Source organism: Hypanus sabinus, chromosome 12 (assembly GCF_030144855.1).
Source record: "Hypanus sabinus isolate sHypSab1 chromosome 12, sHypSab1.hap1, whole genome shotgun sequence".
NCBI lineage: Eukaryota > Metazoa > Chordata > Chondrichthyes > Myliobatiformes > Dasyatidae > Hypanus > Hypanus sabinus.
The window spans coordinates 54,597,708-54,614,084 of NC_082717.1; the positions used below are offsets into that span (position 1 = coordinate 54,597,708).

The 16,377-nt window shown below is 39.4% G+C and overlaps 1 protein-coding gene across 4 annotated transcripts in view; it reads right to left on the reverse strand.

Annotated features, from left to right (window-relative positions):
- Positions 1-16,377, reverse strand: part of LOC132402897 (girdin-like) — a 284,694-nt gene that overhangs the window by 63,928 nt on the left and 204,389 nt on the right. For all 4 annotated transcript variants that reach the window (XM_059985972.1, XM_059985971.1, XM_059985970.1 and 1 more), the window contains exons 20-22: positions 16,072-16,349; positions 14,542-14,685; positions 13,426-13,612 (exon numbers count right to left, since the gene is read on the reverse strand). In XM_059985972.1, coding sequence (XP_059841955.1) covers positions 13,426-13,612; positions 14,542-14,685; positions 16,072-16,349 — 609 coding nt within the window. The remainder of the gene's footprint in view (positions 1-13,425; positions 13,613-14,541; positions 14,686-16,071; positions 16,350-16,377) is intronic.

Below are 16,377 nucleotides of genomic sequence, written 5' to 3' on the forward strand. Positions count from 1 at the left end.
TGATTCGCAGAACAAAGTGCTGGCAAGGAAGGCACTAGCCAGAGTCAACTCATGCAAAGCTGTGGAGTCTGATAATATAACAGGTCGGGTTCTGAAGGACTTCACAGCCTAGCTGACAAAGGTGCTGATGGATATATACAACATTCGGTGCCATGAACATCAACCATTATGAAATGCTTCAAGTGGCTGGTTATGGAGGACATTAAAATCTTTCTCCCAGCTACACTGGACCCTTTCCAGTTTGCTTATCACTCAAATCAATCCACTGACGGTGCAATAGCCTTTGCCCTTCACTCTGTCCTGTCCCACCTGGAAAATGGGGTCTCATATGCCAGCCTTCAGTTCAGCATTCAGCACCATCATACTCCAGAAACTGGTTGGGAAACTGTCTTGTTGGATCTCAACACCTCCCTCTGCAACTGGATACTGGATTTCTTAACAGTAAGGCCTCAGTCAGTTCATGTGGGCAGCAACATCTCTAGTCCCATTATACTGAGCACTGGCTCCCCAAGGCTGTGTGCTCAGCTCGTTGCTGTTTACACTGCTGTGCATGATTAGGTCGCAGGATCTTGCTCAAACCAGGTCATCAAATTTGCAGATGATGCAACAGTGGTTGGCCTTATCACGTATGATTATGTGACGAAGTATAGAGAGGAAATGGAGCAGATAGTGGATTGGTGTAAGAAGAATAACCTAAGCTTGAACATGGAGAAGACAAAGGAAATCATTGTGGACTTCAGGAAGGTGCAGATGAACCATCCCCCTCTGTGAATACATGGCTCCTCTGTAGAGTGCACCAAGTTCCTAGGAGTTCACATGATGGATGACCTCACCTGGTCCTTTAATATTACCTCTCTGAACAAGAGGGCAGAGCAGCGCCTCCACTTCCTAAGAAGATTGAGGCAAGCAAGGCTCCCCCCCCCACCCTCATCTTAACTGCGTTTTACAAAAGTACCACTGAGAGCGTCCTGACAAGTTGCATCTCCATCTGGTATGGGAGCAGTTAAAGCAGCGGATCAGAAGTCCCTAAAAAGGACTGTGAGAACAGCTGAGAAGGTCAAAGGGGTCTCTATCAGGGACGTTTATAAGGAGCGTTGCATACACAGCACCCTTAGTATTAAGGATCCCACCCATACAACCAGCATCCTCTTTTACTTTCTATCATCAGGCTCCTGAACTCCCTGCTCCATCATATTCGAAGTGTCACTGGTTAATCTGTTCCAGTAATACTAATGTACTTTAGTTTGTTATTTATGTGTGATTCATCTGTAGATTTTATGTTCTCCTTCACAAGTTATCATATGTTATGTGTACTACTGTATTTACACCCTGGTTTGGAGAAACTTCATGTTGTTTCTATATACATTATATATAAATGTATGTAGATAAATGACAATAAATTTGACTTGGTAAATGAACTCTGTTTAAGTTACTTTGTTACCTGGATCCACCACTCGAATAGTGGGAATTGGCAGTTAAGCTCGCTGAGAATAAACAAGGAAGTAAGCTAGACTTCAAAGATTGGTAGTTGCAGTATAATCTCCCTTTAGTAAGAGCACTTGTGGCTATTTGTATCTGATAGAGTTTAAGGCCTTAATTTGAGTTTGGAACCTTGCAGTCAGCAAACTCAACACCATAACAGGTTCAACTAATGGGAGGCTATATGGGTAGATCTGGGGATAAGAAATAAGCAGTTACATTGATAGGGTACTGTAGGCCTCCCATTAATCAATGGGAATTAGATCAGGTCAGTAGGAAGTTCACAATAGTGTGTAAAAGAAATAGAATTGTAAAAGTGGGAGGATTTAAACTTTAAGAATATACACAGGGATTTGTCCCCATCAAAGGGGCTTAATGTGGGGAAGAATTTGTAAATTACATTTAGGAGGGATTTCTGAAGCAGTATGTGTAGAGTCCATATAGGAAGGAGGCTATATTTGAGCCTATCTGAAGGAATGAGAATAGGCAAGTCATTGAAATGTTTGTAGAGAAAACTTTGGGAACATTGTCCAAATATCCAAAATCTCAAGGTGACTGTGTAAAGAGGTAAGGTTGGCCCTTGGGATAGGGGCCCTAAACTAGGTTATGGTGAGCAGTGGCAAGAGGAAACTGACATCTGATAAGTGGAAGGTGCTTAAAAGATAGTATGAGTTCAAAGCAATCATGCTCCAATAAGGGCCAGAGGCAAAGATAGTAGATTTAGAAAACTTTAATTAACAAGGAATAGTGAAATAAAGGAAGCATTCATCAGGTATAGTAAATAGCTATCAAAACAAGGCACTTGAGGTTACACTTCAACAGGGCTGGAGTCAATGTCCTCAGGTGGTAATCAATTAGAAAAAGGGAAAAAAAGACAGGATCTTTAAATAATTGATGAGCTGCCCAAGTCTGACAGTCACCTGTGTTTAGACCATGCTGTTTCATCAACAGTTAATTAGGATTCAGCTCTGCCCAGTACAGGATATTTCATATAATAAAAGACTGGTTTCCCCAGATGGCTTTGACAGACAATGAGGTTGTAGCTTTAGGCTCATCAGCTGTTAAAACTGTCAAATAGTTGTCAATACAGCTCAGGAACACATTAATATATCTTAAAATTCATTTAAGAATGCAGTTTATATTTTTACATCAATTAAATAAATTATGTGAACTTAAATAATTTAATTTTTTAACTGATATTTTTAAATCAATTTCTGATCATCAAGGATATTCAGAAAGAATTTGTGCTGGCATCACCTATCACACAAACATAAGGGCCATCTGTGAACAATTCTACCTTATGACATCCTCAGCCTGTCATGACTCATGGATTGCTCCACCTTGTGGCACAGTGATGCCAGACCAAGTCAAATATGATCTGGCCAAATAATATATATATATACACAGGCTCATAATAGTTCTGATTTGGCCCTAAACAATTCAATCAATTTCTTAAATCTTTACTACTTGGTATGTATTCAACTATTTTAAACAAAAATGTACTCCTACTGATGTACTATTTTCAGGCACCAACGTTCAGAGGAAGATTTGAAGTTAAGGAAGAATGAGAACAAATTTTAAATGAACGAGTTAATAAAAAGATGCACTAACTTTGTTATAACAGCTGTGAGTATTTTATAATGGTTTGTCATCACTATTCCGGTAAGCAGGGAGTTAACAATATAGGGCAAATTAATAAATAGAACAGTACATTGGCTGAGAGAACCTGCAAAGCCAAGATAAAAAAGGTCCTGTGGGACATAACAAAGTTCCCAAACTATACTAACTGTTGGATCAGCAAGGGATTCATGGGAAGAAACTTGCAGAACAATTCACTAGGAAGAAAAAGTCTCTGAAATTGGCACAAAGTCTTTACCAGGTTCCACACCATTTACCATCTCCACTTCACTTATCTAGATTGGTAATGTCAGGATTACAAGTAAGTGGGTTTTGAAAATACTAAGACGGCCTGTTAACTTCAGGGACATATCTACGGAAAATAGTGCCTATGGCAAGCACTGAAATTGTGCCCCTGTGCAAACATCTGACACCCATCTTTTAGATAACTTTACCATAATATCAGCTCAAAAATACAAGTCAAACTCGTTAATCTTTTAATTAACAAATTATGGCACTACATGAAAATTATAACTGCACCTTCCTTGATTTCACTGACACAAATTGGTCTCTGATGTCATCAAAATTAGTTTTTTCAATTTTTTCTCTTTCTACACTCAGCAGAGCAAGATCAGAGTCTGCCTTGACCCATGGAGGCTCTCAAATACAAAAGTATTAGTTTTAATTTGCTGAATGATCTCTCACAGCTGGCGATGGAAACTGTGATGGTTAGCATTATCTGACTAGCAATGCCAAGATTGGGGAAGATGCTCTCATCTCCATACCAAACAATAAATTCAAGAAGCTCTTCAGGTCTTGATATTTTCATGTTGACCCGCCTTGATAGCAACATTCTGCAATCCAAAATTTCTTCATATAGCTGCTGTCTATCAACATCAGAGATGAACAATTTGCCCAAATTTTCACACTTCTTCTTTAGGTCGTTACTGTTAGAGCCATAACACAGTCCCTTGACATCGAGAAGGAACCCAAACTTGGCGTCAGTGTCGTGCAAACGAGCGAACCTTTCATCCATTTCTCTGTGAAGACGGTTGAGTGTTCCCTTCGTGACTATTTCCATTTCCTCTTTAGCTGTTAACCCAGTGTCTTTCAAGTTCTCATCAGCCATTCGTTTCTTTCGTCTCTGACATCTTTCAACTTCAATATTCCTTTCTTGACAGAGACCGACTCCTTCTTCTAGTGACTCACTGACCAACACTTCTCTTTCATCATAAAAATGATCTCGGAGGGCTTTCAAATCCAGGGCAGCATTGTGGAAGTTCATGCTCGGATCCTGCAGCCTCTTTTGAATACGGTCAATGTGAATGAGTACTTTGTTTCAAAATCCCCGCAAAATCAGAAAATCGTAACCCAACATGTGGTTATACAGCTGCCTTGCGTCACTTCTTGTTCCACTGGTCTCATTTTCATTGTCTATCATGTCCTGGAGAACTTGAAGTATCTCTTCAAGGTAGTTGTTGACGGGCTTCACTGCTTCTGTCCTTGCACTCCACTAGGTTTCCAACTCCGACTGAACAACCACAGGCACGGTGTTTTTGAGTTTTTCCCAGCGCTGTGTTGAACAAGAGAAAAACACATAGCTTCGATGGTTCCAAAAAACGTGACTATCATTGTATCCTACTTGGTTGCATGTACACCCACCAAGTTGAGTGAGTGATTGTCGCAATTCACAAACACTGCCAGGTTGTTTTTCTCACTTATTCTTTGATGAACACTACTTCTGTGTTCAGCCATCACAGCAGTGTTGTCATAGCTCTATGACCAACAATCTTGTAGTTCCATTTCGTCCTTCTCTAGCTGTTTCAAGATGTCTTCAACTAAGCTCTCAGCATCCTTCTGGCTTATCTGGATAAAACCAAGGAAGGACTCTTTAACACGGACAATTTTCCTCTTAAAATCAACTTCCAAGTACCTCACTGCTTCTGACATCTGCTCACAGTGTGCCTGATCAGGAGTCGAATCGAACATGAGACCATTGTACTTGGCTTTACGAGTGGTTCTCAGTAAACTCTGGTGAACCGTGGATGCCATCATATGGATGAATTTGTTCTGGACACTCGGTGAAAGATAAGATGTAGATCCAGGATGACTTTACAAGTGAGTGAGATGTTCTTTTATGACAGGGTCAAAAATGGCCAGTTGTTTCAGTAAGCCAAGGAAATTTCCCACATTGGAGTCATTGTCTTGCTGAAGTGACTCCCTGTGACCTCGCAAAGCCAGGTTCTGAGTCACAAGGAATTTTATGCAGTGAAGGATTCTTGTCAAGATATCACGCCACTTCGGCTTCTCCTTCTCAATCTGTGACTGAAATACTGTGTCAATGACTTCTCTGTTCCAGCTAAATTCCTTTCCATTTCTTTCCACTGTGTGAAGCGTTCCCGATGATTCTCAGCATTTTCATGAACACTAATCCTTTCAGGTGCTTTCCACTGGTTGAATCCACTTTACCACTCCAATGAGGACTGATGTCCGGACCATGAATAGAGAAGACAACAGATTCAAAATGCATACTTTTTAGAAGGGGAATATACCAGCCATGAGCGAGTCACTCCCTCACCACAACCATTTCCCAATTTCCTCTTGAACCAAGTTTTGTTCATTGAGCGGTTATTTGTTGGTAGGAAAGTTTCCCTCACAGTTCTGGAAATACTTTGAACCCAGCTTTATTATTTCTGTTCTCAACGTGTCAGGCTGAATTGCTTTTCCAGTATCCTTGTCGAACTTCAGAAGTCCAATGTCATGCTGTTCAATCACTTCTGGTATGACAGTTCCAGGCTCTTTGACACCATCCAGTTCACTAGGTTCAGTGTCGTCAGGTAAAATCTTGTCAATAAACTCAATGTTACCACCGCCACCATCGTCTTCCCCTCCTGTCATGTCCATGTTCTCTGTGGCAGCCTCAATCTTAATCTCATCATACTCGGATTTATCTGAATTGACTTCCTCCTCGGCTTGTGATGCATTTGTACTTGATCCACCTTCGGATTCTACAAACTTGTAGCAGGTGCAGGCGACTCCATGGAATGAGTCGAACTACTTGTTCTGGACTTTTCAAAGAAGGGCATGAAGAACTTGCTCAACTTCTTGGCTTCCTCCACCTCCAACTTTCGTCTCTGCTGTTCTTCGGCTCCACTTTATTTCTTCTTCATGAAGAAACATTTCATGGTCTTCTTACACAATGCTCTGAAATAAGGCCATCTTAGTGCTTCTCACCCATGACAATCAAAGACATCTGAAGAAAATTCTTTTTTCACAATCCAAGGATGTCATCTAACATCTGCCGGATGATGCTGAGGATGTTCTACAAGTCTGTGGTGGCCAGTGCTATCATGTTTGCTGTTGTGTGCTGGGGCAGCAGACACCAACAGAATCAACAAACTCATTCGTAAGGCCAGTGGTGTTGTGGGGGTGGAATTGGACTCTCTGATGGTGGTGTCTGAAAAGGGGATGCTGTCCAAATTGCATGCCATCTTGGACAATGTCTCCCATCCACTCCATAATGTACTGGTTAGGCACAGGAGTTCATTCAGCCAGAGACTCATTCCACCGAGATGTAACACTGAGCATCGTAGGAAGTCATTCCTGCCTGTGGCCATCAAACTTTACAAATCCTCCCTCGGAGTGTCAGACACTCTGAGCCAATAGGCTGGTCCTGGACTTACTTCCACTTGGCATAATTTACTTATTATTATTTAGTTATTTATGGTTTTATATTACTATATTTCTACACTATTCTTGGTTGGTGTGACTGAAACAAAACCCAATTTCCCTTGGGATCAATAAAGTATGTCTGTCTGTTTTCTGACTTTAATAGAAACTGCTTGGTGGCGCTCCCTTCAAGTGGCGCCCAGGGCATGTGCCATATCTGCCATACCTTAGATATGCCACTGGTTAACTTTGAAATTATTTCTATGAATAGTTCAGTATCACACCATGTAGAGTTTGGTGATTGGGCATGCATCTTACTTGGAGCATTGATGTTTCAAACAGAAAAGACAGGAAGTGCCAGAAGTTATGGATATTGCTGCCAGCACAGCTTCAGAAATTCTGTTTCATGACAAGGAGCAGAAACTATAGAAGAATAAAGAGAAACTCAAAAATAGGGAGCTCAGTCATAGGGAAAAGTGAGATTGGCTGGGGTGTAATGAGGTGCATATACACTTATACCTTTGGTAAATTCATTTCAGTTTGATGAGTGGTCCAATCAAATAATAGTGATTTCAATAATGAAGATGTACCTCAAATTAGGCTAAGAATGAATATATATTCCAGGCAGTATCATATTTAAGAAAGATTTTGAAAAAATGGTAATGTCAGCATAAATCAAAGATTGAATCAAAGAATGACTAACACGAGAGGGTAAACAGCTAACACGAGAGGGCACAGTTTTAAGGTGCTTGGAAGTAGAAGCAGAGGAGAAGTCGGGGTAAGTTTTTTATGCAGAGAGGGGTGAGTGTGTGAAATGGGCTGCCAACGATGGTGGTAGAGGCAGATACATAGGGTCTTTTAAGAGACTCCTGGATAGCTACATGGAGCTTAGAAAAATAGAGGGCTATGGGTAACCCAAGGTAATTTCTTAAGTAAGTACATTTGTACATGTTCAACACAGCATTGTGGGCCAAAGACCCTGTATTGTGCTGTAGGTTTTCTATGTTTCTTAAGACACAATGCCCGTGAGCATTTAAAGATAGAATCTATTTGGATGGAATATATACAAATAATAATACACCTACAAATATATTGTTAGGAGTATATGTCAAGCTGCAAAAATAGTGGGAAGGACACAGTCTAACTTGCAGGCAAATTGCATAAATCCGAAAGTACTTATATTAATGATAACAGGAAATTTCAATTGGCCTTAAATTGATTGGTAAATTAAGTCTAATTGGTAAGCACTGTTGTAGCTAAATTATAAAAAAATTGTTGATATTGGGAATATGTTTTAGTGGAAGGTCATTTTCAAACCAATGATCAGAGGTGTACTGTGGTTTTAGAAACATTGAAAATGTACTGCACAATACAGGCCCTTCGGCCCACAAAGTTGAGCCTAACATGTCCCTACCTTAGAAATTACTAGGCTATAGAAACATAGAAAACCCAGTTTTAGTGAAGAATTAGAAAAATGTGTACATAATATATCTTCATAAAATGATGCAGATACAAAATTGGTTGAAGAACATATAGCAAAAAGCACAGAATGGACAAAAGTACACAATAGTAGGCTCCAGTGTTCTGTGTTGACCCTGCTCACCTTTTATTGTAGGGTTTTCAGTTTCGGTCAGCAGCAAAAGAATGATGTTTGCTATTCACCACTCTGAGTTTCCACTAAGAATTATATCAGATGTTCTAATCCAGTACAGGCTTTCCTCTTGCTACGTAAGACATTACTTAAGGAATTCTGACTTAACACAAATTTTCCCTGGTGAAAATACTGCGGTTATTCACCTTATTTATAACACTTTTGATTTTATAAACCTATAAAGTCGCCCCTCAGCTTTCCAAGCTTGAGGGTAAAGAACCTTAGTCTATCCAGTCTCTCATGGGCACAATGATTGTATTGTGGTTAGTGCAACACTATTACAGCTCAGGGCATCGGATTCCTTTGTCCTCTGTAAGGAGTTTGTACATCTTCCCTGCGGAATGCATGGATTTTATCCGGTGCTCCAGTTTCTTCCTAGTCCAAAGACATACCGGTTATTAGATTAATTGGTCACTATAAATTGTCTGTGATTGGGCTAGGGTTAAATCAGGGGATGCTGGCAGTGCAGCTCGTAGGGCTAGATGGGCCTTTTCTGTGCCCTATCTCTATATAAATGAATAAATAAATCGAACCCTCCAATCTCAGTACCTTCCATGCAAATATTTTCTGCACCATTTCCTGCTTGATTATATCTACCCTATAGCAGGCAACCAGAAATGTGCACTGTACTGAATAGCTCTATAGGTACGACTGAACTACAGAAGCTTTAGAACTCTAACTCATGACTATCCTGCTGGTAAATTTACAGATAAAATTGAATATCTCAGTGCAAGATTGCAGTACAAAAGGGACACAAGGGACTGCTGTGTACTTTGCTTCATAGAAACAAGGCTCACTAATCCCATTGCAGATACAACCCGATGGCTTCATCAATCTCCGCAAAGACAAGTCAGTTGAATCTCTTAAAGGCAGAGTAGGGGGAGCATGCTTTATTATTAACTCATTGTGGCGTGGACATGACAGTTCTGCCTCAGGCCAACGTCAAGCAGATACTGAAGGAGCTGAGCACTGTGATCAGCAGTCTTGAAACCTATACCTTTCCTCATTGTGGGGGATCTCAACAAGGCCAGCTTGAAGAACTCTCTGAACAACACAACCAACATATTACCTGTGGAACCAGAGGAGCTAGCGCACTTGACCACTGTTATACAGTCATCAGGAATGCTTACTGTGCTATCCAATGCCTGCATTTTGGAAAGTCCGATCACCTGGCTGTACTACTTCTAGCATATAAAATTTTATTACATAAACATTGCAAAGAATAGTTAGAGAACCTAGCTTTTAAATTCTGTTTTTGATTTTCTTTAATTTAGTGGTCAGTAGTTTTTTTTATTGATTTGTAAAACTATAATGTGTTTGTATCACTGTGGTCCAGCCATTGATTTATTACATTGGAAGAGAAAAGCAGATAATGTAAAAATATATGACAAGTTCTTTAAGCTTCCTGTTCAGCTCCGGTGAAAGGTTCTCACTCATTTGGCAACTTCCCCTTTCAAATACTGATGTGTAACTGTATATTTACAGTACTTTAGTATTTTATGTGATTAGAATTTTTCTTCTTAATTTGATGGATTTTATTAAATCATCAGTCACCAACCTACATGAGGTGAAGAGGTGAAATAGATTTACAAGGATGTTGCCTTATAAGAACAAGTTGGCCTTTTCTCCTAGGAGCGCTGGAGGGTGAGAGGTGACCTGACAGAGGTGTACAAGATGGTTGGAGCCATTGATTGTGTGGATATCCAGAGGGTTTTACTCAGGACTGAAATGGCTAACACGAGGGGGCATAGTTTTAAGGTGCTTGGAAATAGGTACAAAGGGGAAGTCAGAGGTAAGTTTTTTTATACAGTGTTGTGAGTGTGTGGAATGCACTGCCAAAGACAGTGGTAGAGATGGGTACAATAGGGTTTTTTAAGAGACTCTTAGATAGGTACATGGAGCTTAGAAAAATAGAGGGCTATGCGGTAGGGTAATTCTAGGCAGTTTCTTGACTAGGTTACATGGTTGGCATATTATTGTGGGCCGAAGGGCCTGTAATATGCTATAGGTTTCTATGATTCTATGATAAGCAGACAATAAAGACTGCAGCATCAGCGGTGTGGACCAAGAATGTATGGTGAAGGGAGGGGAAGGAGCACTTACAGGACTGCTTTCAGTCAGTGGACTGGACAATAAAGATTTATTTTTGGATCTTAATGAATATGCCTTAGTTGTTACTGACTTCATCAAGACCTGTGTATAAGATGATGTGTAAGATAGTGAGGACTATAGGTAAGCCTAGTAATTTCTAAGGTAGGAACATATTCAGTACAACTTTGTGGGCTAAAAGGCCTGTATTGTGCTGTAGGTTTTCTATGTTGCTATGACCTGTGTGGTTGAGTGTATGCCTTCGAGAACATACCGGACATACTCAAACCAAAACCTGTGGACGAAGCAGGAGATTCGTAGTCTGTTGAGGACTAGATCTGTGGCATTCAAGACCAGTGATCTAGAACTATACAACTCCAGCTATTTCCTACAGAAGGCTATTTTAAGAGTGAAAAACAATTCCAAATAAGGTTACAAATGGAATTGGATGCACATCAGCTCTGGCAGGGTCTTCCTACAAGGCGAAACCTAACATCATGAATAGCTGTGATGCTTCACTCACAGATGAGCTAAACACCTTTCATGCATGCTTTGAAAGGGAGAATAAAACTACATATGTGCAAATGCTTGCAACATGTGCTGACCCTGTAATCTTTGTCCTGGAGGCTGATGTCAATACATCATTCAAGTGGGTGAACCCTCACAAGGCATCAGGCCCTGATGATGGTAGTGCACTGAAAACCTGTGCTAACCAACTGGGAGAAGTGTTCCAGGACATCTTCAGTCTTTCACTGCTGCAGTCAGAGGTTCCCATCTGCTTCAAAATGGCAACCAGTGCCCAAGAAGAGCAGGGTGAGCTGCCTCAATAATTATTGCCCAGTTGCACTCTATCTACTGTGATGATGTGCTTTGAAAGGCTGGTCATGGCCTGAATCAGCTCCTGCGAAGCAAGAACCTGAACCTGCTGTAATTTAACTACTGCCACAATAAGTTTGCAGTGGATGCAATATTACTGGCTCTCCACTTTGCCTTGCATCACCTGGACAACAGCAACACTGATGATAGTCTGCTGTTTTTCTAATTACAGCTCAGCATTCAACATCATCATATCCTCAGTACTAATCAATATGCTCCAAAACCAGGGCCTTCATATCTCCTGCTGCAACCAGATCCTTTACTTCCTCATCGGGAGACCACTGTTGGCGCAGATCAGAAAGAACATCTCCTCATAGCTGACAGTCAATACTTCAAGGATGTATGCTTATCCCACTCACGACTGTGTGGCTGGGCCCAGTTCAAATACCATCTATAAACTTGCTGATGACATGATTATTATTGGTGGAATTTCAGATGGTGACAAGGAGGCATACAGGAGTGTTGTAGATCAGGTGGTTGAGTGGTGCTGAAACAACAACCTTCCATTCAATGTCAGTGATTCCAAGGAATTGTCCATGGATTTTGGAAAGGAGAAGTCGAGGGAACACACACCAGTCATCATTGAGAGATCAGCAGTGGAAAGCATGAGCAGTTTCAAGTTACTGGGTGCAAACATCTCTGAAGATCTATTCTGGGTCCATCATATTGATGCAATTACAAAGAAGGCATGACAGTGGCTATATTTAGAAACATAGAAAACCTACAGCATTATACAGGCCCTTTGGCCCACAAAGTTCTGCCAAACATGTCCCTACCTTAGAAATTACAGGTGGCCCCTGTTTTTCGAACATTTGCTTTACAACAGCTCGCTGATATGAAAGACTTACATTAGTACCTGTTTTCGCTAACCAAAGAGGATTTTCGCTTTTACTAAAAAAGAACGCCTGTTTATACATGTGCTTACACCGAGAAAGACTACAATAACCGTGCAGCCTTGTGTGGGCAGTTATGTGTGCATGCGTATGAGTGTACGTGCTGATTTTTTTCTCCAAATTGATTTTAGCTCGCTGTCTTCCCGACTTTGCTAAGTGAAACTACACTGTACATACAATATTTCTACTATATTTATCATATCATTCCTTCTTTTACTATAAGTTAGTATTATTTTAGGTTTTATGTGTTATTTGGTTTGATTTGGTAGGTTTTTTTTGGGTCTGGGAACGATCAAAAAAATTTCCCATATAAATTAATGGTAAGTGCTTCTTCGCTTTACGACATTTCAGCTTACCACAGGAATGCTCTACCTTTGGATAGTGGCAGATCCTAGGCTTGCCTATAGCTCTGTATTTCACCAAGCTCCATGTACCTATCTAAAAGCCGCTTAAAAGACCCTAACATATGTGCCTCCACCACTGCTGCCGGCCGCCCATTCCATGCACTCACCACTTTCTGAGTAAAAAACTTACCCCTGACATCTCCTCTGTACCTACTAACCAGCACCTGTGTCCTCTTGTGCCAACCATTTCAGCCCTGGGAAAAAGCCTCTGACGATCCACATGATCAATGCCTCTCATCATCTTGTACATTTCTATCAGGCCACCATTCATCCTCCTTTGCTCCAAGGAGAAAAGGCTGAGTTCACTCAACCTATTCTCATAAGGCATGCCGCCCAATCCAGATAACATCCTTGTAAATCTCCTCTGCACCCTTTCTATGGCTTCCACATAAATTGTAATTATAACTATTCAATAAGCAATGACTTATGGAAGCCCTTTTTTCTGAAAATTAAAAACTTACCTTGTTCCCACAAATTAAATTATTTCTACAAATTATGCTGGAGAAGTTGCCAACAGCTTACATTATGATGGTGCAGGGAAACACTGAATCTTCGTCTTTCAGTCTGAATTTATATACATCAAAATTTACCATCAGATTTCATCTTTTATAATTATAGCACTTTCTGGGTTAATGTATTTCATAGCCTTTCATTTACACTTACAAATCTGCATAACATAGGAGAGTTGTACTCTGTCTATCACCAACAGTTTATTATGCATTTTTTTCCAGAAGTTACTTACACCCACCTCACATTGGTTATTTAGTTTAGTGGAACTGATATCGAGCTGTTGGTACTGTTCCTTCAGTTTTGCAAAGTCTGCTTCCAATCGTGCATGCTCCAACTTGCCACCATTTAGAATGGTTTTAAGATTTTTGTGGTCCAACTGCAATCCTTCATTCTCCTTTAGCAGCTGGCTGTTTATTTGGTTTAATCTTTAAACAAAACAGCAAAACATGTTATTTCTATTGTCTGTAAAAGGACAGCTCCACAATGCATAAAGTAATTAATAACAAGAAATTTAATGAGTCTCTTGTCCAAGACAGCCTTCCTCCAAACATCAGAGCTCTCAACTTACTTTAAAAACTTCACACTGGGCATACTGATTCCTACTGTAGCATCTGTAGGTCATCTATAGCCTTTTACACTAAGGGGATAGGAACTGAATAGTTAAAAAAAAATTCTATTTGGTCAAATATATTTACTTCATTGTATCAGCATTTAAATCCTTAAGATAAAGGAAATTAACCATTTCAAAGATAGCAATTTTTAAAACATAATCAGTAAAGGATGACCCATTCTTGCTGTGAATTAAAAAAAAGCTTCAATGTTGCCTATGCAAAATTCTTTACCCTTCAGTATTTTCTTACAATTCTTCATGCATCTGTGTCATGCTTTTGCTAATTTACTTTGCTCCTGGCCTCTCATCATGTAAAACACAGTGTGAATGCTCCTCAACTTGCTATGCAAAAACAATAGAAATTGGCAATAATACTTACATTTACCTGAATTCATAACCCTATCTAAACATGATAGCAAGTAAAGGAGCCATGTTTCTTCGGAATTCTTTCTTAGTGTAAATAATAACTAATTCATAACCCAAATTTTGGACATATCCAAATACACATTGTCTATACTAAATCCCCATTATTTTGAAGGTCCAAATTAAGTCACTTCATTGCCTTTGTTTCCAAAGACATCTGCTCAGCCTGTATAGCTTTTCCTGGTATGTTATTAGCATTTAGAATGGCATCATCTTTCCCTAGTGCCTAAATCTCAAATCATTTTAACCTGGAAGATAGCCATGATCTGAAAATTCACAGGGAAAATATCAACACATTACATTTCCAGCAATGCCACAAACCTAGCATTTTCATTACAAAGATTGTGGTATTCTTGCATCATGGTTTCATGTTTCTCAGCATCATGACACATTTTCTCCTGCTCCTTTTTCAAAGTAGTCTCCAATTCTTCTAATTGGCCTTTTTGTTTCAGCAGTTCATTGTACCTGCACAAATAATTTAACTAGAATTAATTTTTATCGAAACAGGAAGAGAATTAAACATAAAATACAAGTCTTGAATTTCCACTTTAAAAGATCTCAAAGAATAGTTTTTAAAAAATATTTTTTAAATTTCCATGCATTAACATATACTAGAATAGAAACTGGCAGCAAATGCCAGAATTAATATAAATATCTCAGTGCAACATAACACCGTCTGAACATGCTAACACAATGGGTAAAGAGAGGGCATCCAGGATTAAGGTAAGGAAGGAACAGTGGACAGATAAAACAGCAAAGGGATAAAAGGTGAAGAAAAATGAAATAAAGGAAAAGGGAAAACAATAGAATTAAATGAATAGTAAGGTTAAGCTTACGTGAATAGGAGGAAGTGATAAGGAGAGCAAATGAGTCAAAGGGTATACATAGATAAAGTTTATAGATCTGGAGTCTGCATAATTTAAAAACAGGATATTAAATAAAAGGGAATGTTATTTATCTAATATAATTTTAAAACATTGAGTCACATTAGGTAACATCCTATAATCTTAAATTTTGACACAAAAAATTAAAATCTAATTGTCATGTCTACTCAAAGATTTTTCAAAGGGTAATTAACCCTTCTCTTAACCTGGGGTCAATCCTGACCCCCAATGCTACCTAAGGGACCTTATAAAGGAAATTGTTCTCAATTCTGTGATTTCCCCCTCACAGCATAAATACCTGCTAGTTGATCAGTCAAAATTACCCTCAGTGTGGGGGTAAATGGTAGAACCTGGACAGGAGGGGGAGGAGGGGGTTTGCACAATTTAAGGGAAGATGGGAATAAGCTGGATCAGTGCTTGGTGGCTTAGACTCCATGGCCAAGTACTCTATGAAATATTCAACTTTGAAATGAAACTTACTTCACAAGTTTGACCTGTACAACATGAAATATCAAATTCAGGTTGAAAACTGGCACCAGAAAATAAATAAATGCAAACATCTTAAATACAATTCTGAAGGGAGATGCTGGCAATATAAGGTAAAGAGCTGACACTGAGATTCAGAAGAAATGCAGTAAAATATGTGATAAGTAATTTATCAAAATATCAAAATCCTTTGATGCAGTGGCTTTCAAACTTTCTTCAGGTGACCCAGCTTAACCACATTTACCATGCAACACAATAATAATAGTATCAATTCCTCCCATCTGATGACTGGTGCTTATTTAAAGGAGCAAAGAGAGCTACTGATTTTTTAACACACCCCAACACACCTGAAGATCAGTACAGCACCTCCCACATTTTGAAAGCCATTGCTTTACAAGAGTCATGTTGCAAATAACTGTCTTTCTGACATGTCCAACTGACACTTAAATATTTAATGTCTAAGTAAAAACTTTAAAACTACCTGTCCTCAAGATCTTTGTGTTCAACTTCTAAATTTTTATGAGCACATTTCAGACTTCCATGTTTATTAATGAGACTCTCATATTCAGTTGCCTGATGCTCATGTAACTTTGCTAGCTTTTCATGATCTTTGACAAGTGAATCATACAATAATTTCAATTCGTCCTTTTCTTTCATCAGTAATTCATTCTCATTCTCCAAAGACAACTGTTGGTTCTGAAGCTGAGAATTCTGAGTCATCAAGGATGCACTTTGGGAACCCAGTGTAGAATGCTCCACCTATCAAAGAAATGTTAATTAACCATTA